The following is a 27859-nucleotide window of genomic DNA, read 5'->3' as shown; positions in this document are numbered from 1 at the left end:
ATCTTATCGCTCCTTTTTAAACGAAAAAAATGTTTCCTAGCCTGCTTTTTCCCCACGGCTTCACCGAGTCCTCCATCCTGTCACCGAGTCAGGCCGCTCTTGGGGAGACTGCTAATAAGGAAACATCAACATCGGACGGCTCGTTTTCCCCCTACAATTACCCTGTATCGAACGGACTACGCATGGTCTACGTACCTTATATGCCTTGCCAATATAAGTGGGTTGCACGTGGTGAGACAAAGCATCTATTTTATAACCGCCCCGAGACTCGCTCCCTAAGGTACTTCGCATAAAAGCAAGACAAGAACAAAGGGAAGAAAAAAAGGAAGAAAAAAGGAAGAAAAAAGGAAGAGAAAAGGAGGGGAAAAAGGCAGTCAAACGTCCGAGGTGAACCGAGCACTTTGACCTTCGTTCGACCTTGACCTCCATGTAAATGACTCCAGCACTCCCAACATCCAGATTACCATCCCATGCGCCGTCATGTGGTTATTTCCTCCAAATACCAGACCACCATATTTTCTCCACCTCAACTCGCCCCAGGTTGGTCAAGGTGGTGATGTTTGTGATGGCGAGCATAATCATCCAGACGACCCAGGCGACAAGTACTACCCCAAAAGCGTGCTTGAAACCCACCCGATAAAACTCCCTCCTCTCCCGGCGATGCTTCATGAGCTGAGAATACCCCCGTAGGCCGACGTTGCCCGTATTCGCATCCATCGCCTCGTTCTCGATGCCGTAGTAACACACGCAACGCACCGGGTGCAGAACCGAACGCACGCGCCCCCCCTTGGCCGCCGCGTAGCGCTCGACCCGCGGCGCGATCGAAACGAGGACCCTCCCCACGTGGCTGGGCGGTTCCCTCCCCAGCCTCCTTTTTTCTTCATCCTCTCTCTCCACCCTCGAGACGGACTGCTGGAAGATCTCGCTGTCGCAGTGCTTGTAGGTCGGCATCCAGCGCTCGCCCGGGGCGGCCCAGTCGAAGACGACCACGGACGCGGGGACGCGCCGGATCTGTACGGCCAGCCACCCGGCGTGAGCCACCACGTTGTGGATGCTCTGGAAGAGCTTTTGCGGGTTGGACCTTCGTCGAGAACGGCGCCACGAGGTGCTGATCCATGCGTACGTGGGATAGAGTTGCATGACGATCCGGTAGGTTAGGTCATCGACTGCCGCCCAGAACTGCGAGGGCACGTAGTTGTTGCGTTCGAGGAACATGTTGATGTATTCCGCCCGCATGGTGGCGCGTTTGAATGCTGGAGCCCGTGTTAGCGAAGGGAAGCAAAAAAAGAAAAAAGGAAAAAAAGCAAAACAAAAAAAAAGAAGAGGGATTGCCTTAACCAAAGAGAATGACATACCGTCTGCCGATACCAAGTCCCTATCCTGGTTTCGTAGGATTTTGGCCTGATCCCGGCTGGCACCGAAAAGGAGCTCATCAAAGGCGTGCTCATGCAGCATCCTCAATACAACGGCAACAAGGACATGTCGCCTCTCCCGACGCGAGGCCAGCAGTGTGTCCCACGGGGACTGGCCGACGGGGTGAGGCCGAGCCACCGACTCGACGTACTCCTCCAGTGTGTAGTCGTTTTCTATGACATGTCGCATGGCCCAGGGCGAGACCGAAGCCCATCGCTCCTCCGTTATGGCGAAATTCACCTCCTCTGCGAAATGCCGGTGGATGGCCCTGTAGGCGTAGAGGAGAAGCTTGCTGTACTGCTCTCGGACGAAGGAGTCGTCTATCTGGCTTGCCGGCAGGGCCCAGACGCACTGCAGTCTGTCGACCTTGAACGCTTTCAGCGTGCTCAGTGCGACGTTCGGGTCCTCGTCGGGGTGCCGTATGAGCACATGCTGTTTGGGTTGCTTGGATGGTTCTGTCCCGTCCTGCTCATCCCCATTGTTGTTCGCCTGGCCCGAAGAGGACAGGTTGGTGTTTAGATGGAGGCCACTCGACGGCGGCTGGACAGTAGTAGGTCCGGACATGTCTTCACGACCAGTTCCAGACAATACGTACGTGGGGAAAGGTCTGTTGTGTCGGAGGGGTGCAAGGCGTCATTCAAGGCGTCGTTCGAGGTCGACCGTCGGTGCTGTGAATCATTGAATACTATGTCCCGGGACCAGTTGACGACAGATTACGTTCCGCTAGGGAAAACGGAGGAAACATTGGGTTTATTAAACACGAAAGGCGTGAAAGGCCGCAGGCAAAAGGAAGATGAGAGAGTCTTTGTGTGGATATTCTCGAGTTGCCCAAGTCATCTCTATCAGAACAATGACTCCTCCGAGTCAGACTACAAAGTAGCCATCCAGGGTGCGAATATTGAATGTGTTTGGTAAGAGGAGAGGTCCGGAATTCGTTGAATCGAGTGACAATCAAGACAAAGAAAATCCGACGTCTTCTTTGATGTCCATTCCAGAGAGGCCAGGGGGGGACGGAACCGGCAATAACCTCGAGGACAAAGATAGAAGCAATGGACGCCAGGTCCATGGTCCATGGTCCATGGTTGGCCCATGAGATGGCAATAGCCACTACCTTTCGTTTCTCTCCCTCTCCTTCTTTCTCTTTATCTCACCTACCTAGGCCCATCTAAGAGAAGGGGGGGGAACCCCATCCTTGCATGCAAGGCACAGCAGAGCTACAGGCCCAAATAAAGAATGGATAATAAAGAAAGGAAGGTCATGTATTCATATTTGGCAAAGACTAAGGTAGGAAGAGCTGGCATGTTCGAAATCCTTGTCGAATGAGACTGTCGATAGGAAACGCTGAAGGAGTTGGTCCTTTGTTACGGGAGTCTCTTATAGGAACAAAGGCTCGGCGGAAGCCAAAAAAAAAATTCCATAGACAGAAGCTAAGAGGTCTGACTCCGCTGGCAGGGTGACGATCAGAGAAAATGAGATTTCTCTTGAATTTCGCGAGACATTGTCGGAGGCAGAAAGGGAAAGCCATGGATGAGGTCGAGATGTGTCGGAAGTACATGTAGGCGTAGTAGGCGTAGTACACTACCTTAGTGTACAGGTAGGCGTAGAGAGATTACAGGGATTATGTGATACACACATGCAACCGAATATTAGTCAGCGAGCCGCCCCTCGTCTTCTCTTGCGCTCCATGAAACCACTAGTTCAACTTTTTTTTCCCCCTCGCAGCAACCATCACCAGCGACTGCGACTTCCTCGACCTTCTCAGAACGCATCGTTTATACGGTACCTGACAGGACTTACCTGCTAGGCCATCACTCCGACAAAAAACTGACTGCCTGGTGCAAGTCATTCTTATTCTCCCGCCAGCACAAGGAAGGAAGTAGTGGATCTACCTACCCTCCGTGTCATCTTTCTCACCCGCACGCACCGCAACTACCACCCACTCAACGCTTAGTCCCACGACTACTACTTTCCCGGCCTCGCGGATCTTGAAATCCTCCCAACAAGTCTCCGTTTTTATCTTAACTCCTGATTCTGCCTGCTTCTGCGTCCACTGCCAGAACCTACCAGGCAACTGCTCAACAAGACAAGACTATTCCGAGATATATATCTTGCGTGCCCTCTCGTTCTCCGATCCGAACTCCATCAGCTTCGACTATTCCCCGCTCCTCGACAAGCTTCTCTCTAGAATCCCACGCAAAATGGCTTCCACAGCTGAGATGCCGGCCGCTGAAGGCCCCAAGATGAACGAGCAAGTTGATCTCACCACCATCCCCGTCTCTCCCAACGGCGATGGCCCCGACGCCAGTACGGACAACGATATCAAGACCATCTTTCATGACAAGGATAATTTCAATGTCAAGCACCCGCTCCAGAATAAGTGGACTCTCTGGTATACCAAGCCTCCGAGTGGGAAGGTACGTGTCGTCCGTTCCATACCCTCTTAGGTATGATGACGCAGCTAGTCTAACATACCTTTCTCTAGGGTGACAACTGGAACGACTTGCTGAAAGAAGTCATCACCTTCGATTCCGTGGAGGAGTTTTGGGGCGTTCAGGTACGTTAGAGCACCTCCTCGTTACATTACAACCAAAGAACGGTCCGCCCTTCGATGGCTTCCTCTAACTCTTCTTCGCTATCTAGAACAACGTTGCCGCCGTCTCCAAACTCCCTCAAAAGGCCGATTACCACCTCTTCAAGGCCGGCGTCCGGCCCGAGTGGGAAGACGCCCAAAACAAGCACGGCGGAAAATGGTCATACCAGTTTAAGAGGCCACACAGCGTTAACATCGACGAGATCTGGCTCCACGTCATGCTTGCCGCCATTGGCGAGACGCTCGAGGACGTGGAAGACGGCGAGATCATGGGCGTTGTCGTCAACGTTCGCAAGGCCCTTTTCCGCATCGGTGTCTGGACTCGCACCATAGGAAAGAGCATTCCAGGCCGGGGCGATGGGGACGTGGCGGGCGGCAAGGGCCGCTCCCCCGACAAGGCCAAGAAGATTCTCCTGGACATTGGCCAGCGTTTCAAGAGCCTCCTCGACCTGGGCCCCGGCGAGCTCGTCGAGTTTTCTGGCCACACGGATAGTGCCCACAGCGGTAGCAGCCGTGCCAAGGCCAAGTTTACCGTGTAAGGGAGGTTGAACGACAGCCCCCGCTGGCTTGCTCGTTGAAACTCCCTTGCTTCCATCATGTAGCGGAGGCCTGGGGACATGTAGTATGAATGATTCCGACGGAAGCATGACATCCATACCCATTATCTTTTTTTTTTTCCTTTCTTTTTTCGCTCTATCCACGTGGATTCCATTTCTGAAGCCAGCCGTCGCTTTAGGGTGTTGGCTGACGCTGGGGAAACTTTGGGGCACCCAATACCAACTTTGTGTCTGTCAACTGCCTCGCTAAATTTAAGCGACGGTTGTTAAAGACAGCAAACAACGGTGTCCTATCGTGCGGTGGCTACTGGGGGTCTAATATCTGGCCGTGACGCAGGGGTTTTCACGGTTACACGTCTTTTAACGCTTTTTGGTCAAGGCGTTTCGTTTGAACATTTTGGCCCGGAATCGTCATGACGCTCTTTGGGGGTGGGATAGCACAAGCGGCAAGATGATATCGAGTAAATGAAATTCGTGCCCATGTTTCGGTGATCACGCTTGTCCTTGTTTTCTCACGGGGCAATAAACACTGGTTGAATTCCAACTGCACTAACGACCCTTCGTGTTGTATCCCGGGAATGTTCTAGGGTGGATGAAATGAGTATGGTTTCGCCGCGACAAAGGAATGGAGAAATAACGCCATGAAAAGCCAACACCATGCATGCAATGTCTATATCCCCTACAACCTCTTTCTTTTCCTTCTCCCGCCTCACCGAAGCAATCACAGCTCGTCCTCGCTAAAATGATCGGCAAACACCTCCTTGACCAGCTCCTTCTTGTTAATCTTCCCCATGGCATTCCGCGGGATATGGTCGACGACCCTCAGGACCTGCGGGATCTTGTAATTCGCCAACCGGTGCCGCAACGCCCTCCGCATGTCCATGGGCGACCACCGCGCGCCCTCGGGCACGACGTCGCGGTTCAAGATGACCACGGCGCCGACCTTCTGGCCCCATTTCCCCGAGGGCACGGCGACGACGGCCGCCTCGGATACCTCGTCGAGGGAGAGCAGCTCCCGCTCGACTTCGAGCGCGCTGACCTTCTCCCCGCCCGTCTTGATGATGTCGGCGCTCTTCCGGCCGAGGATGAAGTACATGTCCCCCTTCGCCCAGGGCTGGGCGCCTCCCTCCCCTCCCGGCTGGCCTGCGCCTGCGCCTGCGCCCGAGACGGCTCGACGGACCGCGACGTCGCCGGTGCGGAACCAGCGGCCGGCGTCGCGTTGGGTGTTCTGGCTTTCGTTTCCGGTGCCGTTTCTGTTGGTGGGGCTCTCGTCGTCTGGGACGAATTCCTTGGCCGTGGCGGCCGGGTTGCGCCAGTACTCTTTGAAGATGGTGGGCCCGCGGAGCTGGATCTCGCCGGGGCGGTCGCGGCCCTCGGGACCCTCGGGGAGGATGGCGCCCGTGTCGAGGTCGGCGAGGCGGGCTTGGACGCCCGGGAGGGGCCAGCCGACGGAGGCGTCGACGCGGTCGGCGACGCGGAGGCCGCAGGAGAGGGCCATGCCTACCTCGGTCATGCCGTAGCGTTCGAGGAGGACGGTGCCGCGGGAGAGGCGGCGCCAGGCGTCTTTGATGGGGGTGGGGAGGGCGGCGGAGCCGGAGATGGCGAGGCGCATGTGGGTGGGGGAGACGGCGTCGCGGGCTGCTTCGGATAGGTCGGGGGGGAGGTCCTTGTGTGAGCTGAGGAGGCGGGAGTAGACGGTTGGGACGACGGTGAAGAAGGTGATTTTCTCTTTCGGTGGGGTGGTATTGCTGTCGTTGCTGTCGTTGTTGTTGTTCTTATTGTTCGGCTGAGGGGATGCGACGAGAGGTGCGGCGAGTCGGGACCATACGACAGACGGATTGAAGGGGAAGAGGAACTCTATGGCGCTGCCGGCGAAGAGGGGTGTCAGGAGGGCGTTGACGGTGCCGTGGATGTGGTGGAGCGGGAGGACATGGAGGAGGTGGTCTCGCGAGGAGTATTCCCAGGCTTCGATGAGCGAGCGGGCCTGCGCTGTCAAGACAGATTGGGGTAATAGGACGCCTTTCTATGATATGAGATGATCAGTATGAAGAAAGATACTTCGAAAATGACCTTCAAGATGGCCAGTTGGTCACTTTGGTCATTCGTACCGGTCGGTTCGTCGTTCCCGACGTATAGAGCATCATGCCCGCACCTCCGAAATCGACATCTTCCAGCTCGATCTTCTCATGGGGGCCGCCGCCGAGGTGTTTTCGGATTTCCAACTGCGCCGGTTGGTATTCCAAGCCAGTCGCAAGCACGTCGCGAGCTCTGCCGGCGAATTTGGCTGAATTGACGACAATCGCTGCCTGGCTTTGGTTGATTATGTACTGTAACTCGGCGGCGGGGAAGGCTGGCGAGAGGGGAACGGCAAGGGATCGAGCGGCGAAGGCGGCGAGTAGTGTCACTACGTACGCGCAGAGGACAGAAATCAGCTTTTTGGTGGATATTCTTCTTATGTGTTACGGAGAGAGTGTAAGGCATGGCTTTACCGACGTAATCGTAACTGTTCTCTACCAAGAAGGCGATGCGCTCGCCGTTGAGGCTCGTCTTGCCCGTCGCGGACAAGAGCTGGTCTCTCGTCCGCGCGACATCCCCCAACAGTTCCCCGTACTTGAATCTCCTCCCGGATAATGAGTGTACGACGGCTGTAGACTCTGGTTCATGGCCGGCAATAGCCTCGAAGAGCGGCAGCTTCGGTAGAGTCGAAGTCATTCTGCTTCTGCTGCTACTGCTGCTGAGGCATCGAAGACCGAGGGGAGGGGGGAGACCGGCGTGGACGGGGCGGACCACAGCCATTGGGAAGATAAAGGCTGACAGGCATCTACAACAGGCTGCTGCAGGTCGTCGCGTGGCGACCCGCCGCAATGGTGGGAAGGCGAATGAAGACATGAGGGGGTGCTGGGACGGTGGGATCCGATCATTGCGGAAATGTGTGCCCGCCCGCAACCCGCCGCCATGGGAGCAGCGTTCTTCTGGTTTTCTGATGCCCCTCAGTCACGTCACGTGGGGTCGGACCTATGACCTATGATCCCTTAGCCTAAGGTATCCGCTGCTGTACCTTCGGAGAACCTACGTTCACTGACACCGAGTTATAGGGCACTAATAATAAATATAGCGCTAAAAGGGGACTTTGGACCTAGCGTAGGTACGAAGCATAGAAATTCGCGTGAATATTAGGTCATTAAGCTGCCTTCTACGCTTCTAACTTGAACGATCTTGATATTGCCTACCTTATCTATAAAAACAAGTTGAGAATCCAATTAACTCCCCTGCTCCTCGATCTTTGACTCTGTATACTTATCTCCTTAACCTGCACTCTCCTGTCTCTGGTCCCTACTTGATTCTCCCTCCAGGCTCTCCTGCTCTCCGTCATCCTGGTGACGGCTCTCCTGTCCCCGGTTTTCCTGGCCCTGGCTCTCCTCCTGGCCCTGGCTCTCCGCCTGGTCGCTCTCCTGCCCTCTACCATCCTGCTCCCGGCTCTCCTGCTCTGCGCTCACGTGCACCCAGCTCTCCTCTCTTAACTCTCCGCTCTTTTCCCTCGGCTCCCCGCTCTCCGTAAAATCTGATACCATGCGGTCATCGTCGACGGCTTCGCCCGACTCTTCGACCACACGCATGGTCTCCAAAGCCTCTGCGATCCGCCCCAGGATGGCATCATCAAGCTGCAGGTTTTCAGCATCTGCAGCAAATGAAGCAAACCGTTCCTTCCAAAACTCCCACCTCTCGATGCCCAGCGGGTCTATGTCCTTGCACAGCGAGCCCCCCTTGTGAATCCGGAGCATGTCCTCGCCAACCTCCTCCTCCGGGGCCATCCAGCCGGCCGAGACGTCTGCGCACTGGATCATCCACTCGCTTGCCACCCACAGCCAGCATTCCATGTCGGGCCCTTTCTCTAGCGGTTCCTCGAGCGCCCGTCTGATCTCCCAGAGGCCATACATGATCCCCGAGTTGAAGCTGCGACGCGTGAGCCGAGCCATGAACGAGTTCAGGTTCTTCCACTGGATGGCTTGTTCGGTCAGGTCCTCATCTCCATCCTCATCCCAACTAAATGGACCTGGAAGTCATTAGCAAAGAGATCCCTGTAGTCCCTAGAGAGACGGATCAAATTTCCGCTTCATTACCGATCCAATTTTCCCTTATGGCCATGCCGAAATAAGGAAGATTCGCCCATAAAAGCATCTGTTGGTAGAGAGATCGATTTCGTCAGCCCAAAAATCAAGTACACAGAATAGGGCCTGCGTCTTTTCCTCACGTCATTTCCCTCCACCATGCTACCCTCCCAATGGCGGATGATGTCCAGGGTCTGAAGAAGACTGTCCTGCCAAGGATGGTCTGGCGGGATACAGCGGACAACACCAATGAATATGTCCCAGACTGACCCGAGGACATCGGCTAGGTTTGTGGCTTTCCATTCCGGAGTGGTCGGGAACTGAAGTGTGGCCTTGAGAACGTTGAGGATAGCCCGTTCCTGTTGTCTGCTTGGAAAATCGCCTATCGCGTAGAAGTTCTCGACGGATTGGAGACTGACATCCATTTTTCTTTTGAGGAATTTTCGATCGAGCAGAGTTGATAGTCGCAACTTGCAACTTGCAGGAAGAGATGCGGATGCGGGGCATTTAAGAGCTGGTTGGCGGCCTGGCATCTAATAATTCAAGTTCCCTCACGGCGCTTATTATTCATCGGCAGTGGAACATTTCCTGAATCGAATACAAACTGCATTTGGAGTGTTGGTGCGGGCTCCTCCAAGTCTCATGGTCATATGGTCATGATACGACATCCAGTCGTCATGTCGGCCAATGCAAAGTGAAGATGAAACAGGAAAGGAAAAGGTGAGGCCGCATCGGTTGGCCTTTTGCAATCGGCGCGTTGGCCGTCGACATAGATGTGCTACTGTGAACAAGGCGGACTTATGCTTACCCGGCGTGTTGGCTGTCGAACATGGATAACAGGGCGGCCTCATGCTTGCCTCGGCGCTTATTATCACAGTCGCCCGCGGCCCTCCTGCAGCCTCGCACCTGGCGCTTCCACCATGTCGGCTAGCCGCCGTGCTGCTCGCCTCCTGGTCACCTTCTGGGTGTCTGGGACGAGCTTCAAAACGGGAAAGTAATCCTGCCAGCCAGAGAGCCATGGCATAGTATCAGCTGGACATATAAACCAAACACAGCCTCTGACTTCAGATGTTGCTTAGACCCAGCATGTTCTCCATCGTGGTACCTTCTTCTTGTCATCTGTCTTAGGCACATTCCCTTTACAAAGTCTATTCCCGCTGTCTTTATCATGGGCCTCTTTCGTCGTTCTAAACATTCGGGCTCTGATGAAGTAGACGGATCTGGTAGAGGACGTTCACCAGCTCCGACGTCCGGTCCTCGAGCTGGGCATTCGGGCTCAGCTCCAACCCCACCAGCCGGATCTGGTATTAGTTATGCGGGCGTAGCGGCATTACCCCGACCGGGTGCTGGACATTCTGGCTCAGCTCCACCGCCCGGTTCGCGTGCCGGGTCTTCAGGCTCAGCTGCACCCCCACCAGCTGGACCTGGTGATGGGCACTCCGGCTCAGCTCCACCTGGGTACACACCTCCTGACCGGACGCACACAAACTCGTCGCATGTACGTGTTCACCGAAGCCTGGCACTCTCTTTCCTCGGTATAAGTGGAACACTAACATTACCCACAGTATAGTTTCGATGGAATCCAGTGGATAAAAAACGACCCCGATGCTCAAACCTGGATGTACGCAAGAGAGGCGAGAGCGCAACAAGCTGGTCTGCCTGCAGGTCGGGCGCCTCCGGGCACCAAGTATCCTTCAGCTACTGGAACACAGAAGAGCTTGAACTCTCGACTCCAGGCACTAGGACCCGTAATGGGCCTATGTGGCTTCACCATCCACTTATTCCTGGCACCTCAACTCCCTGGACCTCTGGGAGGCCAGGAGGAGTCCGGAGCATGTACACCGCCGGAGACCCAAGTACATTCGATGTTGCGTTCCATGACCCGAGAAAGCCCCGCACAGGACCGTTTGAAGCATTTACGCTGGCGGAATACCGCCCGGCAGTTCCGCCGCCGCCAACCACCTGATTGCAAGCTTTTGTGGTGGACAAGCTCTGTGTTGTCCTTGTTTTTCTTGAGCCATTGCACCACTGTCATTGGGATTGTTACTGTCGTCGTTGTCCTTATTGTTCTTAATTTTGATTAATGTCTACCAGGACTTGCGGATTTCTTGAAGCCGGGAAGGGAGGATCCGTCCTCAGGGAAGTCGCGGCAAGTGTGCAGACGGCGTTTGTCCAACCATTGTCATTCCGGGAAATCATATCTGATTAAATTAGCGCATCTTCAAAGAGTCTGATGTTGTTACAGTTATAGCCTCCTGTTCCATATCTCGGTCGTCGTTTAAGCCTCAAATTTAAATAGCTCACTGTCGTCCCGATGTGTCTCTAGTCCACACGAGAAGCGATGGCATCGCAAGCAGCCCGCCCCGATTGCCTACCAAACGCGGCCGAGTTTGGCGAACTGCACCGACTCTTAAAGGCGATTGGGGAAGATTGGCCCCAGAAGTGAGTGTCGGCTCCGTTGCGGCCCGAGTGGCTGTGGGATGGATGTATCCGTAAGTTGATGAGTGGAACTGCCGATGATCTGTGGTATCCAAATGATGAGAGATGAGCAACGGACAAGGCTGGATCAATTGACGTGGTGGTGAGTGGGAGGAGGTTGACCATGAGTTAAATACCTTAAGTAAGGTAAGGTACCTAATTACTTGGTAAAGTACCCAGGTAGCTTAGGCACCTTATCCATGCCACAGGCGCTTATCGATAAGAAACAGGTCCCACCGCTCTGTCTGATAAGGAATTGCTTGGTATCAAGTCGCAACTTTTTTTCAACTGCGCATTTACCTAACCCAAGTCGAAAACCAGCGACATCCACGAAACCATCAGTTCGACGACATGGCCTCAGTGTACAAAACCGTCACAAGCGATGGCGCCAGTGCCAAACGCGATGCTAAGGCTCCTGGCGAAAAGACTCGGCAGGAGAACAAGCAGAGGGTTCTGATTCTTTCATCAAGAGGTGTCACCTACCGGTAAGAGTGACCGTCAATAGAATGGCGCATCCTGAAAATCTTGGACCTAACGCTGGTCTTCTATACCTAGGCAACGACACTTTCTCGACGACCTCTCCACTCTGCTTCCACACGGGCGCAAAGAATCCAAGTTCGACTCCAAGAAGAAGCTGTACGTTCTGAACGAACTTGCCGAGCTATACAATTGCAACAATGTGAGCGCCGCCATTTACTCTCCTCTCGTCTTCTGCTCCCGTCTTAGCAGTTGCCGTGTTATTGCTTCTCTCTCAAGAAAATGAAGCTGATGAAAGTCTCTAGGTGTTATTCTTGGAAGCTCGGAAGCGCGAGGATCTCTACATGCATTTGTCCAAGGTGCCCAATGGCCCAACTGTCAAGTTTCACATCCAGAATCTGCACACCATGTCAGTTTTCTCCCCCCCCCCCCAACCATCTCGCATTCAGACTGCTGACTGTTGCACGCCATTACAGGGAAGAGCTGAACTTTACAGGCAACTGCCTGAAGGGCTCGCGGCCGATCCTATCCTTCGACGCTGCATTCGATCAAGACCCATCTTTTCGGCTTATGCGCGAACTCCTCACACACGTATTCGGCGTGCCCAAAAACGCGAGAAAGGCCAAGCCATTCATCGATCGGGTCCTGGGCTTTAGCATAGTCGACGGCAAGATCTGGGTGCGCCATTACCAAATTGCCGAAGAAGACGCAGCAGGGGCTGCGGAGAAGAACATTTCGCTTCTTGAGATCGGGCCTCGTATGTGGCACCCCCTCCCCTGGGAGCAGCAATACTCACATTTCAACTGTCGGAGAAAAAAAAAAGAAACTAACATGTCTTTTTTTTCTTGCGTCCAGGTTTCTGCATGACGCCGATGATTATTCAAGAAGGGTCATTTGGTGGAGCTATCATATACGAGAACAAGCAATACGTATCCCCGAACCTGGTCAGAGCCGAATTGCGGAGGAAAGCTGCTAGGAGGCACAGCGCGCGGCAAGCGCAGGTCGTGGAACGCGAGGTCAAGAAGGGTAGGCTTCAGGGAAGCAGCAAACCTGATGCCTTGGACTCGAGGAAGTTGTTTGCTTAAGGTAGTAAATAGGGTGGGACGAGCTGCCACCATTGGCGATTAAAAGTGGTCTATTTACGCAGCGGAATTGGACTTGACTTGGTAGCATTCGGACATTTTCGACAATTATCGGTGACAACTCGGGCATAGGAGTGAAAGCGGACGGAGGCGGGAGGCCCAAAGGCACTGCTCTCTTCGCCTGCATGGCTCGTCCGATGACTAAAGTGACCCCTTTTCCCTTCCAGGATATGAGAACTTAGGCTTCTTACTAAGTATCTGTACTACAACAGTAATCTCTGTGCATCCAGATGCCTTATGGAGTAATTAAGGTACTTGGTGGTAGGTGGGTATGTATTCACTGGCCTCACCGACTTGCGGCCATTGGAGCCCAACACCCTTCGCTGTCTTCAATGCAATGTGCAGTTTGGTACAATATATTCTGCTAGTCTCTTCCAGAAAACACGGCAGAGAAATACTCAAATGACTAGCCGTCTTAGTAGTAGTCGGAATGATATCTCCCAATCCGTTCGTCATGGGCATAGGTACGGCTAAAGAATTGCCGATCAAACCACCGCATCTCACTAAGGTAGGTACCTTAGTGTGTGGACACAGTGACAGCTCAGGAGGATTCCGGCGTCGGAAGGGGGGAGGGAAAGCCAAAAGACCAAAAAAGCCCACCATGCCATGACAGGTCATGCCATGGCTTCTTCGTCTTCCATGGACGTGGAGGTTCCGGAGCGGTGCAACCCGGCCGCAGACACAGACCGCACACTGCAGACCAGACCGCCCTTGTCCCCACTGATGCTCCCGACCGCGAGGAACGATAGGGGCCGCCCTCACCGCTGATTGGGCTCGCGTGCAGGTACCTAAGGTACCTGATGCAGCCAAGCCCCTGGAGTCACAGCACAACCACACAACGCGCACACACACACATCGGCGGTCAGCACCTCTTCACCGAAGTTTCGGTGACCCTTTTTTTTTTTTCTGTTTTTTTTGTCCAACAACCACAGAACGGGCAGGGCAGGGGCTGGAAAACAAGCACAGCCCCGGTGTTGAAAAGGGCCCTGTTTTTCTGTCTTGGTATCTTTTAGTATCTTTTTCTTCTTACATTGACTGGTCTGTCTTGTCCGGGTGCTTATCAAATCCGTATTCCTGGATGTAAGCCACTGGTCCCCTCCCCCAAGCTCTCTTCTTCAAGCCCCTCCTACTTTTCCTCTAGGTTCCCTTCTACTTCGTACTCTTCTTCCTTTTCCCCTCCGCCATCACACTCTCCAAGAATCCGTTGGCTGTTCTTTACCTACTCTCTTCGCTTACACAAGGCCACCAGCTACCATTGAAACGTTGGCCCCGAGGGTCACATCGGAAACCAACGCTCTTTCAAGGACCATTTGTATTCCGCCATTTACGCCTCTTTTCCAATGCTTCGAAGATACGCCCTAGGTTTCTCCTCCAACGCTTCACGGCCCTTCTCCGCCATGTCGTCGTCTGCTACTCCCCTCGAAGATGCCATCCGCAGCAAGGTAAGCTTATGTCGACTCGTCTTCCCCTCTGTCTTACTCCTTCGGTGCGAACCACGCGAGGTCATGATGATTAACAAAGCAACCCACGTGGCATCCAGATAACTGCAGCCCTCTCACCCTCAGTCCTCGAAATATACAACGACTCCCATCTTCATTCCCACCACAAAGCCATGGTGGGCAACAGCTCCAGAGAAACTCACTTCAGGTACAGCCATTTCCCCCGGTTCTTCACCCCCCCTCCCCCCATATTCTCTTCATTCTTGACATCTCAACCCGGAGACTAACACAGGCGCCCCCCCAGACTCATCATCATTTCCGACGCCTTCCGCTCCAAGATGCAGCCCGCCCGCCACCGCATGGTCTACGCTCTGCTCCGCGAAGAGATGGACCGGGAAGGCGGCATCCACGCCCTGCAGCTCCGCACCCTGACCCCGGAGGAAGAGGAGCGGCAGAAGACCAAGGCGGCCCGTGCCGCCGAGGAGAAGAAACAGAGCCAGGAAGCCCAGGCGGAGAAAGAACACTCCGAGACCAAGGCCGAAGCTGACTCTGCGACCGCGACTGCGACTGCGACTGCGACTAAAACCAACACTGATGGCGCTTGACGAGACGAAAATGAACGAAGTGCGACGCTTCCGATTGATTACAACATGTCGGCGACATTTTTCATTCTATTAGGGGCTGCAATCACGAATAAGGGTTACGACAACTTTTTTCTTACGAGCAACATGAAAATACATCTTTGAAAAATATACACACTGGACACAAGAAAGGTCACTGTGTGGAATAGCTGAAAGAAGAAAGAAAGATGAGAACGGGGGCATTATGTGGATGGTCGGACAGAATGCAAGGGCAAAGACAACGAGGAAGACACGGAATCATGGACCGGCGCTGGGATTTTTCTCTTCTTCTCGGGGGTGTTGGTGGTTGAACCATAACTTGGTTCGACTTTACACTCGCCCCTTTCATGTCCGTCACTATGCTTCCTTCATTTCAACTCAATTCCACAACCGAAAAGGAGAGGGGGAAAACAAAACCAGAAACAGAAGACAGAAACAAGAAAACTAACGACACTCGCACTGCGGCGCATCTAGACAGGGTTTGCCCAAAGCAAATACACTACCGGACTTGCTTGGTTCTTTTCATTCATTTCATTCTTTTCTCTGCTTAGGATTAGTGGGATGGATATTGTGTATTGTACAAGCTCCGGCTTCTCTTCTGCAATGCTAAGAATGCCCATATGCACAGAATGATTGCATCTCCAAACAGAACCCGACCGTCCATCCCCGAGTCTTTTTCCTGAACGCCCAGCCAAATCTCTGTAAGGGTATCAAATACTTCTTTTTTTTATCAATATGACGCCGACCACAAGTAAGATCACTATAACGCCACCCCATGTCGCTGCTTATGGGAGACAAGGGGCCGAGAAATCCTCCAACCCCACAGTATATCGAAATATCAAAGCAAGGTTACTACTGTCTGGGAGGAGCAGTAGAAGACGCCTGTCCCGGCAGGCGACCCTCTTCTTTGAGCTTCTGCAAGTGCCGCCGAAACCTCTCCTGGCGGCTTTCTTTCTTTTTGTTCTTCCGGACGCCGCCTGCCTCCACTGTCAAGGTGGAATAAGCGCTCGACGCTGGGCTGGGTCCACCCGTCGGAACAGCTCCGCGGGGGGGCAGGGTGGTGCGTCGGGTCGCCCGCGACGCGCCCTCGGGAGTTGTCAGCGCGAAGGACGGAGGTAGCACTCTCGATTTCGCCTTGATGGGGGTGTGATGGCCGGGAGGGGGGGGAGGCATGGACTGTCGGGTTCTGGGTTGATGGCCGTCGTGTTGAGTTGTCAGTCGGCGGCTGTCTGGGTCAGGTGGTGGCTGTTGTTCATTGGAAGTATTTTCCGGCTTCTCGGCGATGGGCGCCGCTCGATCGGTACTTTGATCCCCATCTTCGTTGGCTACAGTCGTCGAATCACGCTGTTGCCGGGCATCTTCCATCTCCACAGCAGCTTCAGAGCTGTCCCTGTTGGAATCTACCAGGTTGATGACGGGTGCGGCATCTCCCGCCGTCCTTGGCACATGCGTATCCTGGACGTCCTGGACGGCCAACTGCTCCTCCGCATGGAGTGGCAATGGGCGCTCTCGGAGTGGTTCGGCAGATCCCTGGGGCCGTGACGCAGGACGTGATGTGTCCGGTCCAGCCGGTGGCTTCGATGCCTTTGTCGCGGCCGATTCAGACGGGAGTGCCAGCCCCTTCGCAGTCTTGGGAGCCTCCTCCCTGGGTAAGCTAAATGACTTATCCACAGTCGGAGAGCGAGAAAAGCCTAGAGCCTTCCTGGCCTCGTGGTACTCCTTGGCATGGACTTCAAAGACACGGCTGAGATTCTCGTTGGTGACGATGCCTTCCAGGTATAATGGTCGAGGGATATTCTCGACATACCATTCCATGGCGTACAGGGGAGGATCGTCATCGGTCTGTTCGATGTAGCGGATGTAGTCGTCGCAAAATATCCTGATGAAGTCATCATAAAGGAAAACCGGGAGTTTTCGCTCCCGCCGAAGGCTTTTGATGGACAAGCATGCCCTGACAAAGTCTCCGAGACTTCCCCTAAAAGAGTCGTAGGCAGACCGAAACGCTTCGAGCGGCTCTCTCCAGAAGGACTCGTCCAGGTTAGGCTCCAGCCGTGTTGGATCCCTTTCCGTGATTGTGTCCGTTTCCGTGATACGTTGCGCCACTGTTGGAGAATTCACGGACCCAGGAAGATCAGAGCGAGCCGGTGCGTTACATTCGTCGTTTTTGGACTGCTGCGCCGGCAAAATCTTCTCGCACGGTTCAAGAACGGATTTCGCAGCCTCTGGCTTGTCAGAGGGGACTGGTTTGACTGTTGTCCTGGGAGGCGGAAATGTGGCGGATATCGGCGAGGAGGATGTCGACATGGTGGGATTTGCAGGTGTCCGAGACTCGGCGGGAATTCCTTGGCCTGGATTTGGCGTCCGTTTGACCGTGTTGGACACGACACAGCCAGGGCTATCATCGAACTTGATCCTCTTCATAGGACGGCGCCTCCGAGACGGGTCTTGCTTAGGCGGGCTTTGCGCAACGGTGTACGTGGAAGGAACCATGCTTCCCTGGCCACAAGGGGGGGTGTTCGCGAAGGTTACCTTGCCTGCGATGGACACTGAAGTCTTGTTGATGGGTGGTGTCGCGCGGAACAAGGCGTCAGGAATTTCGGCCTCGAGTTCGTCGGGGACAGAACTGCTGGGTGGAATCAGGGTGGCTAGAGTCCGCTGCACGAGTGGCGAGGGCAGGGGAACATGGGCGGCTTGGGATTGCGTCTGAGCAACGGAAGCAAAGGTGCCCAACTTATCAGGGGTCGATGACGGTTGAAGATTTCGCAGCGCATCTTTCGGCTCGGGCAGTGGCGACTGTGACAGAATGACATCTGATTGCCAGTTTGAGATACGGTTCTCGCCCATGACAACTTGTGAGATTGGCTTCCGAGCATTTGTGTCGGTTCGTTGCGGTGGTGACGAAGTGGGGAGGGCTTGGCTCAAAGCGGTTTCCGAATCTTCGCTGTCGTCAACTGGTTTCTGGATATCTGCTGGCGGTGGAATAGGCCTTGGTGGTGAGGGGGGCCATGATGATATCGGTATTCCTTCCGATGACTCGGACGACGAAACTGGTGAAGAGGCACGATTCTGCCCTTCGTCGTGGCCGTCGTCGATGGCCTTGCGCTTCTTGGACGAGGTCGCTTCGGTGGAGGCGCTTGACGAGAGGGGCTTCTGAGCAGGCGGAGGCAAAATCCTAGCCTTCAAGTCGTCCAAGACGGCCGGGGGGACGTTGAAATACGGCTTGGTGGTATTGACGGAGGGGTTGAACCACGAGTCTGGGCGATCTAGCAGCGCGCGCTGATCACCTGGTATACGGAAAAGTCGGCGGGGTATAAAGCTCTGTTGGCGGATAGCATGGTGAAGAGATGACGCGGCTGTCGTCGAACTGGTAGGGGCCGCGGGAGCCATGATTTCGGGTACTGCGAGTACCGCTACTCAGGGGCCGTGACCAAGTCCGAGGCGGCGGAGCATTGATGTTGTAATCAAAGGCCCCAGGCATTCGTTCTAACGGCTATTGCCTAAGAAGCTATTCACCAGCTTCATTAGCAAAAGGGTAAAGCATGGGAGAATCAAGAAGCTTCAGGGTGTTGTGGTGAGGTGGGGCGAGGAAATGTACAATGTACCTAATGAATAACTGAAGGATGAAGAAGCGTGACAGGCGCGACACAACGCGCCTCAACCTTATCAGTACATGTAGTTAAGGTACCTGAGGTACCCAGTACCTAGGTAAGGTAAGGTACATAAAGTACCTACACCCAAGGTACGAAGTCCTCCTCCACAGGTACCTAAGGTATGGTACTATGAAGGTAAGGGTAGGTACCTACCCGGGTTTAGGGGGGTATAGGACAGAGCCCGATAACTCTGTCAACAGTCTTAGAACATTATATCGACAGAAATTTCTCTGTCCTGGCTCTGGTCAGAGCAAAAGTCTCTATCCGAGCTCTGACCTATAAACCCCCCCTCCCGGGTACCTAGGTAGGTACCGTCCAAAATGGGGACCTTATCGATAAGATTATTAACCATGATCGTGGATATAGGTACTATGATGGGCTTGTAACTCGTCCTTTGTCCTCTACTCCTTGAACCAGGCATGGAAGTATTAGTATTTTAACACTTCACACTTCTAATCTTCCGACTTCTATCCATAGCCACGACTACATATCTTCTAGTCGACTTGGTCTTGTCTAGAGACTAGTAGGCAGTTTGATCAATTTTCATCCGAGTTTCCCAGCATTTCCTGAAGATCTGAAGATGGCCCCGCTGTGATATGACGTGGGCCATCACGTGCTATTCCCTCAAGCCGAGTACCTTCGGTACGGGTACTTTGTATGGATACACGTCAAGTACCTTACAAAGTAGAACTCGCCAAGTCCTCATGATCTCCAAACGTGCTCCAGGGGCCCAACCAAAGTATATATACATGTACACCTCCACATGCGCAAATGTCCTGTCATGTACCTGTGACAACAGGCATCCATCCACTCCCAGTGAAAGCCCGGTCTTGCTTGGAACTTGAGGACCATCTTCGTCTTCGACCTTTCCCACCGACTTTACCTGCAGATATGCCCTTCTTCGTCGCACTTTAAGACGCATCGGACTCCAGTTTTCCACCCTGTTTCGTCATTTGCGTGCCTCCGTTGCTTCACATCATAACTCGCCAGCATCTACCTCAGCATCATCGGCCTCTTCGAATCAAAAGCTGCTCCCTCTCTCGATGCGCTTAGATACTCTGCGAGCCCTCAAACGAAGAACCATACACGAGAATACTGCATCTCAAGTTCTTCGACGTTATACTGCTTGGAACTCTTCTTCTAGCGTGGGTAATCTGGCCACCAACGGGCTTCCACATCACTGGTGGTGTAGAGGCGCGTCTACCAAGATGACTTGAACACCCTCATTACATGGACGACCTCTCTCCGCCTCGATATCGACCCAGTCCTTCCCAGGCGCATCAGACAGCTTTGTCCAACATGTCATCCAATAACCCACATACTTCCGCATCCCCATCTCTTATGGTGTCCTCGGCCGGCCGAAGGAGCCGTCGTGCTTCAGTTAACTCGATCTCTGCCGCATCACACATAGATAGGGAACAGCTCGCCCAGACCTTGGACAAGATTCATTCCTCAGCTGCTCAGACCGACTCTTTGACAACGTTTAAGGACCTGTCACCGCCCCCGCCGAGCTCTCTCCCCGCTAGTGAGAGTAAAGGCCTAGCTGGCGACCTTGTTCAGGGTGGCTTCAGCGGCCTGTATAACCGGATTCGAGAGGCAGTGGGTGTCGCCGCACCCTCAAAGGCCCAGGAGACGCAACAGAATAACGATGAACATGGACGCACAAATGTACAAGGGGCCTCCAAACCGTCCACGGCGGCGTCGTTGTCGCGTGGCGAGGCGGGGGATTCTGCCACTGTCGTCTCGGACGGCCATAGTCCGACTCATCCGCCGCAGTCTTCCAGGGCGTCAACATCTACGGTGTCTGCTTTAACCGCCTCCCGAGCGGCAGGGTCAAACCGCCAAAGCCTGCAACCGATGGTACCAAAAGCCGCACCGACAGTGGCCGTCACCTCCGACCTGGCACCTCCAGCGATGCATCGAAACTCCAACCAAAGCCTCCCGCGCTCCGAAGATTCGTCAAGCCGCCGATCATCCGTCAGGGAAAGCGTCGGAGCCAACGACCCCCGTTCTGCCGTGGCCGTATCGGGAGATGCGAACATTCACGAAACGCGAGATTCCGACCTTGCTTCGGATCGGAGACTGAGCGCTTCCCGGTCACGACGAGGTGATGGCGCGAGCCTCCATGGTAGCACCGATGTGCCTCTCAGTCCGGCGAAGGATGGCACACCTTCCCTACCCCATCTACAGACCGACCTGGCGCAAAGACACGCGCGCACGCCTTCGGTTGTCTCCGGCAGTTCCTCCCTCTTCGCCGCTCGGCACCCCCCTGCAATCGATCGTCTGAGCAGATCACGGTCCCCGGCCTATCCTCACTCCAGGAATTCTTCTACCGATCGCCACACGGTCGAAATGAGCCCTATCAACGCCTCGTCTCAAACCCCCATATATCACGATTCGTATTTCTACGATGCTCAGTTTCACCAGATGAGATCTGGCGTCATGTCCATCCCCGACACGATCCAAGACGGAATGACGCCCGAAGAGCCGAATCGCAATTTGGAGGATCTGCGGAAGAAAATCCTGAGCAAGGAGTTCTGGATGGCCGATGAAACCTGCAAGGAATGCTTCTCTTGCGGCCAGCCATTCTCGACTTTCAGGAGAAAGCACCACTGTCGCGTGTGCGGCTTCATCTTCGATTCGAAATGCACCTCCATCATCCCCGCCCAAATGTTCGGCATGTCGGGCACCCTGAGGCTCTGTAAGCCCTGCCTGAAAGTCATCAACCAGCGGGCCGAGGGGATCGCCTCAGACGATTCTGAGGATGACTCTTTCTTGCCTGCCATATTCAGACCCAACCAGTCCAAAGCGCCCCCCAAGGTCACCGAGACGAATGCGAAAGGCGAGGAGATTAGCTACGTAGGGCGCATAGAGGATCTGGATGGTGCAAGGTCCGTCTCGACCCCAATGATGGCTATTCCGGCGACTCGGCGGATCGACGATTCCAACAGAAGGTCGGCTATTCTGGAGATCGACGCCCCGGAACTTAGCCGGCCGAGCTCGTCCCGTTCTCTCAAGTCCATGACCACGGGACGGCCCCATTCCGCTGGCCCCGGTCACAGGAGGCATCACTCGAAACACAACTTTTGGTCCAAGTTCAAACCGAACCCCGACGACAGTGCGCCCTTCCGGAAAGACATAAACGAAGAGATGGCCCTCAAGCCGCGATACACTGCCTTTCACGACGACAATATTATTGACCCGGACTTGGCCGCGTACATGTCTGACGAATCCAGCGGTGATGAGCAGATGAGCATCTCCGCCACCATGGCAACGAGTGACTTGCAACCGTCGAGCTTCGATCGCGACAAGAGCAATTTCGGTCCCTTCGCTGGTGCCGCTAGGAAGCTTCGTCTGCGCGGTATGGACGAAGCCCTGCCGGGTAGCCCCCTCGTTCATGCCCGGCCTGGGCGAAGACGAAATCTGAGCAACGTTGGTGGGAATAATATCCATCACATGCGCTCCCCCAGGCCCCGCTCTGGCGTGTTCAAGGGGTTCTCTGTGTCCAGCGACGGCATCTTTCAGCCGGATGGCGGTACGGCGGTCGAGGCCACCAAGCTGACGCGAAGCGACTCGATGCTGGAGAATAAGGAGCCGCAAATCGAGCTCAACTTGTCCAGCATGCTGCATGTGAAGAAGCTGCTTCACCAACTCCTGGAAGACTCCAGGATACCGAATGCGCACGCGTGGGAAAAGGCCCTCGCCCCCATACTGCTCCGGTGCACCGACGATGTCGTGCCCGACATCCGTGCCGGGGACGACATGGACATCCGACACTACGTTAAGCTGAAGAAAATCCCCGGGGGCAAGCCGGGAGACACCTGCTACGTGTCGGGCGTCATATTCACCAAGAACCTGGCCCTCAAGAGCATGCCCCGCCGAATCCTCGACCCTCGCATCGTGCTGGTATCTTTTCCCATCGAGTACCAGCGCCACCAGCAGCAGTTTATGAGCTTGCAGCCCGTCATCGACCAAGAGAAGGAGTTCTTACGGGTCGTCGTGAATCGGATCATCAACCTGCGCCCGCAAGTCCTGCTCTGCGAGAAGAGCGTCTCCGGCGTTGCCTTGCAGTATCTCTCCGAGGCCAACATAGCCGTGGCGTACAATGTGAAGCCGTCGGTCCTATCGGCCGTGTCGAGATGCGCCGAGGCAGATATCATTTCTTCGCTCGACCGTCTGGCCCTGCAAACCCAGGTCGGCAGGGCGGCAGGGTTCGAGGTCAAGACCTTCGTCAACAAGAACTATCCGGGCAAGAAGAAGACGTACATTTTCCTCTCGGGATGTGCGGAACAGCTCGGATGCACCATCGCCCTGCGCGGCGGCTCGACCGAGATTCTGGCCCGGATGAAGAGGATAACCGAGTTCATGGTGTATGTTGTGTATAATCTCAAGTTGGAGACTTGCTTGATGCGGGACGAGTTCATCCGACTGCCCTCGGAGGAGGAGCTTGCATCTTTGCAATCGTCAGGGCCTCTACAGACCGAGGCCAGCCTGAGGTCCGTCGCCGCAGTTTCCGCCGCCGAACCCAGCCAGACGGGGGCGTCCGTCTCGCAACCCTCGCCTTCGGAACCCGAGCCTCCCTCGCAGACTAGTCTCGATGTCTCGCAGAGCGGGACCACTGGCGGCCATTCACCCGAGCAGCCGGAAGATCAGCCCCCCGTCGAGTCTTCTTCGACAGTATCCTCCCTCCACGGGCCCCACGCCGCCGGTGCTTCGGTCGAGACACCCGTTCCGGAGGACGTACCGATGCCGACTTACTACAGCGACATGGTGGCGAGATATGAGACCAAGATCTTGTCCGCCTCTCCATTTGTCAAGTTTGCGCCGCCGTATCTCCTGATGAAGGCGCGAGAGCAAGAGCGGAAGTTGGTGTATCTCAAGCGCCTGCGAGACCAGGACGTCTTTGAGGAGCAGGCGGACCCGGAGAAGAGACCGCAACGGTTCCAGGTCATCAAGCCCGAGATGGTCCATGCCATCGGACAAAGGGCACCCCGGCAGATTATGGAAGTTCTCCACGCCGTCCACGACGCGGAGTACGACAAGGCGTTGCATACCTATCAGACCCAGACGAGACAGTGGGAGAACTACATCCAGGGCAACATCGACCTGTTCGATCCGTACTCGCATCAGAACATCGTCGTCCTCTACTCGGTCATCTGCACGGAAACCAAGATCCCCTGCGCCGAACCTGGTCTCATCGCCATCTCATTCTACGACGAACACGTCGATGCCCATGGCAGCATGGACCCGGATTGCACTCTGGGTCAGTACATCGAGGACCTGTGTCTGGGCAAAGATTCGATCTGCATGGCCAACGGCTGTGATCGGACCATGACGGAACATCACCGGACATATGTGCACGACCGAGCTCGCATCACCGTCTTCGCGGAGCCTGCCGCCACAGCTCCCAAGCACATCACGGAGGACATAACCATGTGGAGCTACTGCAAGGTGTGCAAGAAGGATTCCCCCACCATGCCCATGTCGGACAGCACTTGGAAGTACTCGTTCGGCAAATACTTGGAGCTGCTCTTTTGGTGCAAGGGGCTCAGGCTGCACGAGAGTACGGGTTGCCCGCACGATCATCGGGAGCAGATCAGACTCTTCCAGTTCCGCGACACGTGGATTCGAATTCACTACGACCCTATCGACCTCCTCGAGATCATCGTTCCTCGTGCGAGGATCACGTGGAAGGTGGACTATGACCTCAGATTGAAGAATGAGATGTTTACCAAGATCGAGACGCGTTGGGTCCGGTTCATGAGCTCTGTGAAAGTGAGGCTAAAGAGCATCCGTATCGACAGCGTCCTGCCGGAGAAGACGGATGCTTGCATGGCCGAAGTCGAGAGGCTCCTGAAGAAAGCCCAGGAAGACCAGGTGTCGTTGATCCGCCAGCTGCAGGACACGTACGTCAACTCGAAGTACTACGAGGTGATCCCCTTCAATGCCATCGTCAGGGAGATGCTCGAGAAGGCCGGGGAATGGGACGTCGCCTTCACGCAGTTTGAGGCCGACTTCCTGCCGGACAAGGACATAAGACAGTTGACCATGCTCCAACTCAAGAAGCTCTTCACGGACAACGAATCGAAGGATTCTCTTCCGACGACGGAGGGCAGCGCGTCGACGATCGACACGGGGGACACGGACGAAAAAATGGCTACGCAGCCAACGGATTGGAGCAATGCGAGCTTGGGCGGAAGCAGCGCCCCCTCGAGCAAGAGCGCCGAACAGGGCCAGGCGAAAGAAGACGACGTGGAGGTCGAGAAAACCTCGGCCGAGAGTACTTTGGAAAGGGTCGAGCCCCTGGACCTTGCTACGTCCGGTTCGCCGCCGAACATTAGTCCGAGTCCCTTCGGACCGCCGGTCAAGGTCGAGGGGGTTGGTGACAAGGAAGGCCAAGGCAAAGCGGACGTGGCCGGCGAGGAGGCCTCGGCGGATAGTCAAGCTCTCGTTCTCGCTTCCGCCGGCCGTCCCGTGGCCGAGGACGCTGCGGGTGCGGGTGCGGGGGAAATGACCCTATCCCAACGAATCGAGCAACTACGGCGTCAGCACCTCCTGGAAGGCAGCAAGGAGTCATCGCCTGCGCCTACACCTACACCTACACCGGGCCAGCAGCCGTCTCCCGCCCCCGAGACGCCAAGGCCGACGGTCCGTAGGGCGGGCCTAACCGTATCACCGCCGATGGTGCGGTCGGCGTCACATCCTGTGAGGACTCTGCAAAAGCCGCACCCCATCGACAAGGGCATCGCGACCCGAAATCTCAAGGCGGCGGGCCGTGAAGGCGGGGGCGAGGCTGCGGCGGCGGCGGTGGCGGTGGCAGAGGGGCCCCTCAGGGTGGAAAACAAGAGACTCTCGGAACGGCTCGGCCTCGGGGGCGGGAAAACGAAAACGCTGAGGAAAGCGCCGCCGCCGTCGTCTATTCCCCGATTAGTTCAGAAGAAGAAGGAGTCCAGGGTGTCGGCTATCGCCAAGCACTTTGAACAGCTGAGTCGCGAGTTTGAGAAGGAGAGGATGCGGGAGGATCGCAAAAAGCGCGCCGCACGACAGCCTCGGGCCTTCCTCCCGCGAACGTCCACAAATGCCATTGTCGAGGTGTACGACGACGTGGACGATGCTGTTCAAGAAGCAGGGCCGTCGGATGACGAGCCCGCAGGCGTGGCAGCAGCGGCGGCAACACGCGGGACAGCGGGGGAAGATGGCAGCAAGCTTGGGCCCCATTCCCAGCCGCCATCCGGGGCACAAACGGCTCCTGCGACGCCGGTGGCGGAGATGCAGTCGCTGTCCCCGGAGGCCCAGGCAGCGGGCGAGCCGCTTACGGCCGTGGCAGAGGAGGAGGAGCAGGAGGAGGAGGTGCCAACGCAAACAGGGGCCGAGGGCGAGGGCGAGGGCGAGGGCGAGGCGGACGACGCGGGCACGGTCAACACCAGCCAGGGAATCTTGTCTGACAACGAAGGCGGGGCGAGCGACCACGACGATATCCTGGAGGGCATATTACCGGACGCCGGGGAGCTGGCGGATGCTCTGGAACCGAGCGGGGAGATGGCACTGGACCTGGCCAAGCACCAGAAGAGGAGCTTGATGAAGTTCCTGAGCAACTTTTGGGCCGAGCGTTCGGCGAGCTGCTGGCCCCTTCTCGACTACCCGGGGAATCCCGGCGACCACATCTTCATCGACTCGGACGTGATCGTGCGAGAGGACGAGCCCAGCTCGGTGATTGCGTTTGCGCTGAACTCGGGCGACTACCAGTCCAAGCTGGCGGAGATCCGACGGCAGTGGCAGATTACGATCCAGAAGAACCTAGAGGCGAACCACAACAACCACGCGGGGGGCGCTGGCGCTGGGGCTGGCGCTGGGGCAGCGAGCGACTCGAACAAGTCGGACACGGACACGGGGACGGGGACGGGGACGGGGACGGGGACGGGCGGGGAGCCGACGGTGGACGAGGCGGAGCTGGAGAAGAGCCTGCTGCGGTCGACGGGGACGCACCTCAAGTGCCAGTTCAAGGAAGGGACGGCGACGATGCTGTGCAAGATCTTTTTCGCGGAGCAGTTCGACGCGCTGCGGCGCAAGTGCGGGGCGGCGGACCGGATCATCGAGTCGCTGTCGCGGTGCCTCAAGTGGGACTCCAAGGGCGGGAAGACCAAGTCGGTGTTCCTCAAGACGCTGGACGACCGGCTGGTGCTCAAGGCGCTGTCGCCGGTGGAGACGTCGGCGTTTGTGCGGTTCGCGCCGGCGTACTTTGGGATCATGGCCGAGGCGCTGTTCCACGACCTGCCGTCGGTGATTGCGAAGATGCTGGGGTTCTTCCAGATCATCATCAAGAACCCGGCGACGGGGGTGGAGATGAAGCTGGACCTGCTGCTGATGGAGAATTTGTTCTACGACCGGTCGCCGAGCCGCATCTTCGACCTCAAGGGGTCGATGCGGAACCGGCGGATCCAGTCGACGGGGGAGCAGAACGAGGTGCTGCTGGACGAGAACATGGTGGAGTTCATCTACGAGTCGCCGCTGTTCGCGCGGGAGCACTCGAAGAAGCTGCTGCGGGCGTCGGTGTGGAACGACACGCTGTTCCTGGCGCGGCAGAACGTGATGGACTACTCGCTGATGGTGGCGGTGGACGAGGGGCGGAGGGAGCTGGTGGTGGGGATCATCGACTGCATCCGCACGTATACGTGGGATAAGAAGCTGGAGAGCTGGATTAAGGATAGGGGGTTCGCGGGCGGGGGCCGGAACCGACCGACTGTGACGAGTCCGAAGGAGTATAAGAGTCGGTTCCGGGAGGCCATGGCGAGGTGTGTTCCCCTCTCCCCCCCTTTTCCCCTTTCTTCCCCTTTTCCCCCTTTTCCCCCTTTCTTCCCCCTTTTCCTCCTTCTCCCGTCTTGTCATTACTGTTCTCAACCACTTCTTTCTCGTCCCTTATTTTCCGCTACCCAACCATCTAACACAACTTCTAGGTACATCCTCCAATCGCCTAATTGCTGGCATCAGTTCCCTTCTCCTCACATGTCCAACTCGTCTCGGCTACGAATGGAAGAGGAGTAGAGAGAGACGACTCGAGGCCTTTGTGAAAGACGGAGGAATGGCCTACATTTTCAGGGGAGCGGATAGGATATTACAACTAATCAAGATTAACTGGACTCGGGGGGAAGGCAACAAAGCTTTCTTGTGTAATGCTATAGAGCGGGAGTATTATATTATATATATATAGCTGGACAGCACGGTGTAGTTTGGTGTAACGGTTGCTTAACTTCTTATGCCGAAACAGATGGCATCCTGGGTTATTCTTGGGTTATTCGGCCCTACGCTGCCGGCTCTGCCGAATTCTATATAATCAAAAAGAGTCGTGATGGGTTGCATACGTATAGCCAACAGCGACCTTGGGAT

General features: G+C 55.6%; 8 protein-coding genes across 8 annotated transcripts; 5 read left to right on the top strand and 3 right to left on the bottom strand.

Moving 5' to 3' along the window:
* Window positions 1–389: 389 nt before the first annotated feature.
* Window positions 390–2129, bottom strand: SODALDRAFT_76710 (hypothetical protein). The gene is made up of 2 exons (XM_028615668.1): window positions 1356–2129; window positions 390–1253 (listed from the first exon to the last, which is right to left on the bottom strand). Exons 1-2 carry the CDS (start codon window positions 1975–1977, stop codon window positions 487–489), a joined length of 1389 nt encoding a protein of 462 aa, XP_028462834.1. The 5' UTR covers window positions 1978–2129; the 3' UTR covers window positions 390–486.
* Window positions 2130–3507: 1378 nt separating this feature from the next.
* On the top strand, window positions 3508–4941 carry SODALDRAFT_76674 (eukaryotic translation initiation factor 4E-1). The gene is made up of 3 exons (XM_028615667.1): window positions 3508–3827; window positions 3896–3967; window positions 4054–4941. Exons 1-3 carry the CDS (start codon window positions 3612–3614, stop codon window positions 4540–4542), a joined length of 777 nt encoding a protein of 258 aa, XP_028462833.1. The 5' UTR covers window positions 3508–3611; the 3' UTR covers window positions 4543–4941.
* A 340-nt stretch (window positions 4942–5281) lies between these two features.
* On the bottom strand, window positions 5282–9094 carry SODALDRAFT_353448 (acetyl-CoA synthetase-like protein; the record flags this gene model as incomplete). Its single annotated transcript, XM_028613647.1, has 6 exons — window positions 5282–6583; window positions 6669–6964; window positions 7050–7251; window positions 7791–7795; window positions 7898–8614; window positions 8836–9094. The coding sequence occupies 6 exons, from the start codon at window positions 9092–9094 to the stop codon at window positions 5282–5284; spliced, it is 2781 nt and encodes a 926-aa protein (XP_028462832.1).
* Window positions 9095–9739: 645 nt separating this feature from the next.
* Window positions 9740–10861, top strand: SODALDRAFT_76625 (hypothetical protein). The gene is made up of 2 exons (XM_028615666.1): window positions 9740–10167; window positions 10235–10861. Exons 1-2 carry the CDS (start codon window positions 9838–9840, stop codon window positions 10751–10753), a joined length of 849 nt encoding a protein of 282 aa, XP_028462831.1. The 5' UTR covers window positions 9740–9837; the 3' UTR covers window positions 10754–10861.
* Window positions 10862–11445: 584 nt separating this feature from the next.
* SODALDRAFT_317580 (brix domain-containing protein 2) lies at window positions 11446–12842 on the top strand. Its single transcript, XM_028609350.1, has 5 exons — window positions 11446–11632; window positions 11703–11826; window positions 11930–12033; window positions 12101–12381; window positions 12480–12842. Exons 1-5 carry the CDS (start codon window positions 11499–11501, stop codon window positions 12707–12709), a joined length of 873 nt encoding a protein of 290 aa, XP_028462830.1. The 5' UTR covers window positions 11446–11498; the 3' UTR covers window positions 12710–12842.
* A 1264-nt stretch (window positions 12843–14106) lies between these two features.
* Window positions 14107–14810, top strand: SODALDRAFT_363714 (bola-like protein; the record flags this gene model as incomplete). Its single annotated transcript, XM_028614586.1, has 3 exons — window positions 14107–14208; window positions 14307–14413; window positions 14510–14810. 3 exons carry the CDS (start codon window positions 14107–14109, stop codon window positions 14808–14810), a joined length of 510 nt encoding a protein of 169 aa, XP_028462829.1.
* A 665-nt stretch (window positions 14811–15475) lies between these two features.
* On the bottom strand, window positions 15476–18364 carry SODALDRAFT_76589 (hypothetical protein). Its single transcript, XM_028615665.1, has 2 exons — window positions 16633–18364; window positions 15476–16569 (listed from the first exon to the last, which is right to left on the bottom strand). Exons 1-2 carry the CDS (start codon window positions 18210–18212, stop codon window positions 15678–15680), a joined length of 2472 nt encoding a protein of 823 aa, XP_028462828.1. The 5' UTR covers window positions 18213–18364; the 3' UTR covers window positions 15476–15677.
* A 996-nt stretch (window positions 18365–19360) lies between these two features.
* On the top strand, window positions 19361–27833 carry SODALDRAFT_329230 (hypothetical protein). Its single transcript, XM_028610880.1, has 2 exons — window positions 19361–27267; window positions 27430–27833. Exons 1-2 carry the CDS (start codon window positions 19775–19777, stop codon window positions 27515–27517), a joined length of 7581 nt encoding a protein of 2526 aa, XP_028462827.1. The 5' UTR covers window positions 19361–19774; the 3' UTR covers window positions 27518–27833.
* Window positions 27834–27859: the final 26 nt, after the last annotated feature.

This window comes from Sodiomyces alkalinus (genome assembly GCF_003711515.1).
Source record: "Sodiomyces alkalinus F11 unplaced genomic scaffold SODALscaffold_12, whole genome shotgun sequence".
Lineage (NCBI taxonomy): Eukaryota > Fungi > Ascomycota > Sordariomycetes > Glomerellales > Plectosphaerellaceae > Sodiomyces > Sodiomyces alkalinus.
Note: the sequence above shows the minus strand (reverse complement) of the source record. Positions and strands in the feature narration are given on the sequence as shown.

Coding starts and splice junctions, on each gene's coding strand:
- SODALDRAFT_76674 (XM_028615667.1), top strand. CDS start 3,612: ATGGCTTCCACAGCTGAGATGCCGGCCGCTGAAGGCCCCAAGATGAAC. Junction 3,828..3,895: donor CCAAGCCTCCGAGTGGGAAG/GTACGTGTCGTC, acceptor ACCTTTCTCTAG/GGTGACAACTGGAACGACTT. Junction 3,968..4,053: donor AGGAGTTTTGGGGCGTTCAG/GTACGTTAGAGC, acceptor TTCGCTATCTAG/AACAACGTTGCCGCCGTCTC.
- SODALDRAFT_76589 (XM_028615665.1), bottom strand. CDS start 18,212: ATGGCTCCCGCGGCCCCTACCAGTTCGACGACAGCCGCGTCATCTCTT. Junction 16,570..16,632: donor CCCCTGTACGCCATGGAATG/GTATGTCGAGAA, acceptor CGAGAATCTCAG/CCGTGTCTTTGAAGTCCATG.
- SODALDRAFT_76710 (XM_028615668.1), bottom strand. CDS start 1,977: ATGTCCGGACCTACTACTGTCCAGCCGCCGTCGAGTGGCCTCCATCTA. Junction 1,254..1,355: donor GGACTTGGTATCGGCAGACG/GTATGTCATTCT, acceptor CACGGGCTCCAG/CATTCAAACGCGCCACCATG.
- SODALDRAFT_329230 (XM_028610880.1), top strand. CDS start 19,775: ATGTCATCCAATAACCCACATACTTCCGCATCCCCATCTCTTATGGTG. Junction 27,268..27,429: donor TTCCGGGAGGCCATGGCGAG/GTGTGTTCCCCT, acceptor CACAACTTCTAG/GTACATCCTCCAATCGCCTA.
- SODALDRAFT_76625 (XM_028615666.1), top strand. CDS start 9,838: ATGGGCCTCTTTCGTCGTTCTAAACATTCGGGCTCTGATGAAGTAGAC. Junction 10,168..10,234: donor CGCACACAAACTCGTCGCAT/GTACGTGTTCAC, acceptor CATTACCCACAG/TATAGTTTCGATGGAATCCA.
- SODALDRAFT_317580 (XM_028609350.1), top strand. CDS start 11,499: ATGGCCTCAGTGTACAAAACCGTCACAAGCGATGGCGCCAGTGCCAAA. Junction 12,034..12,100: donor ATCCAGAATCTGCACACCAT/GTCAGTTTTCTC, acceptor ACGCCATTACAG/GGAAGAGCTGAACTTTACAG. Junction 12,382..12,479: donor GCTTCTTGAGATCGGGCCTC/GTATGTGGCACC, acceptor TCTTGCGTCCAG/GTTTCTGCATGACGCCGATG.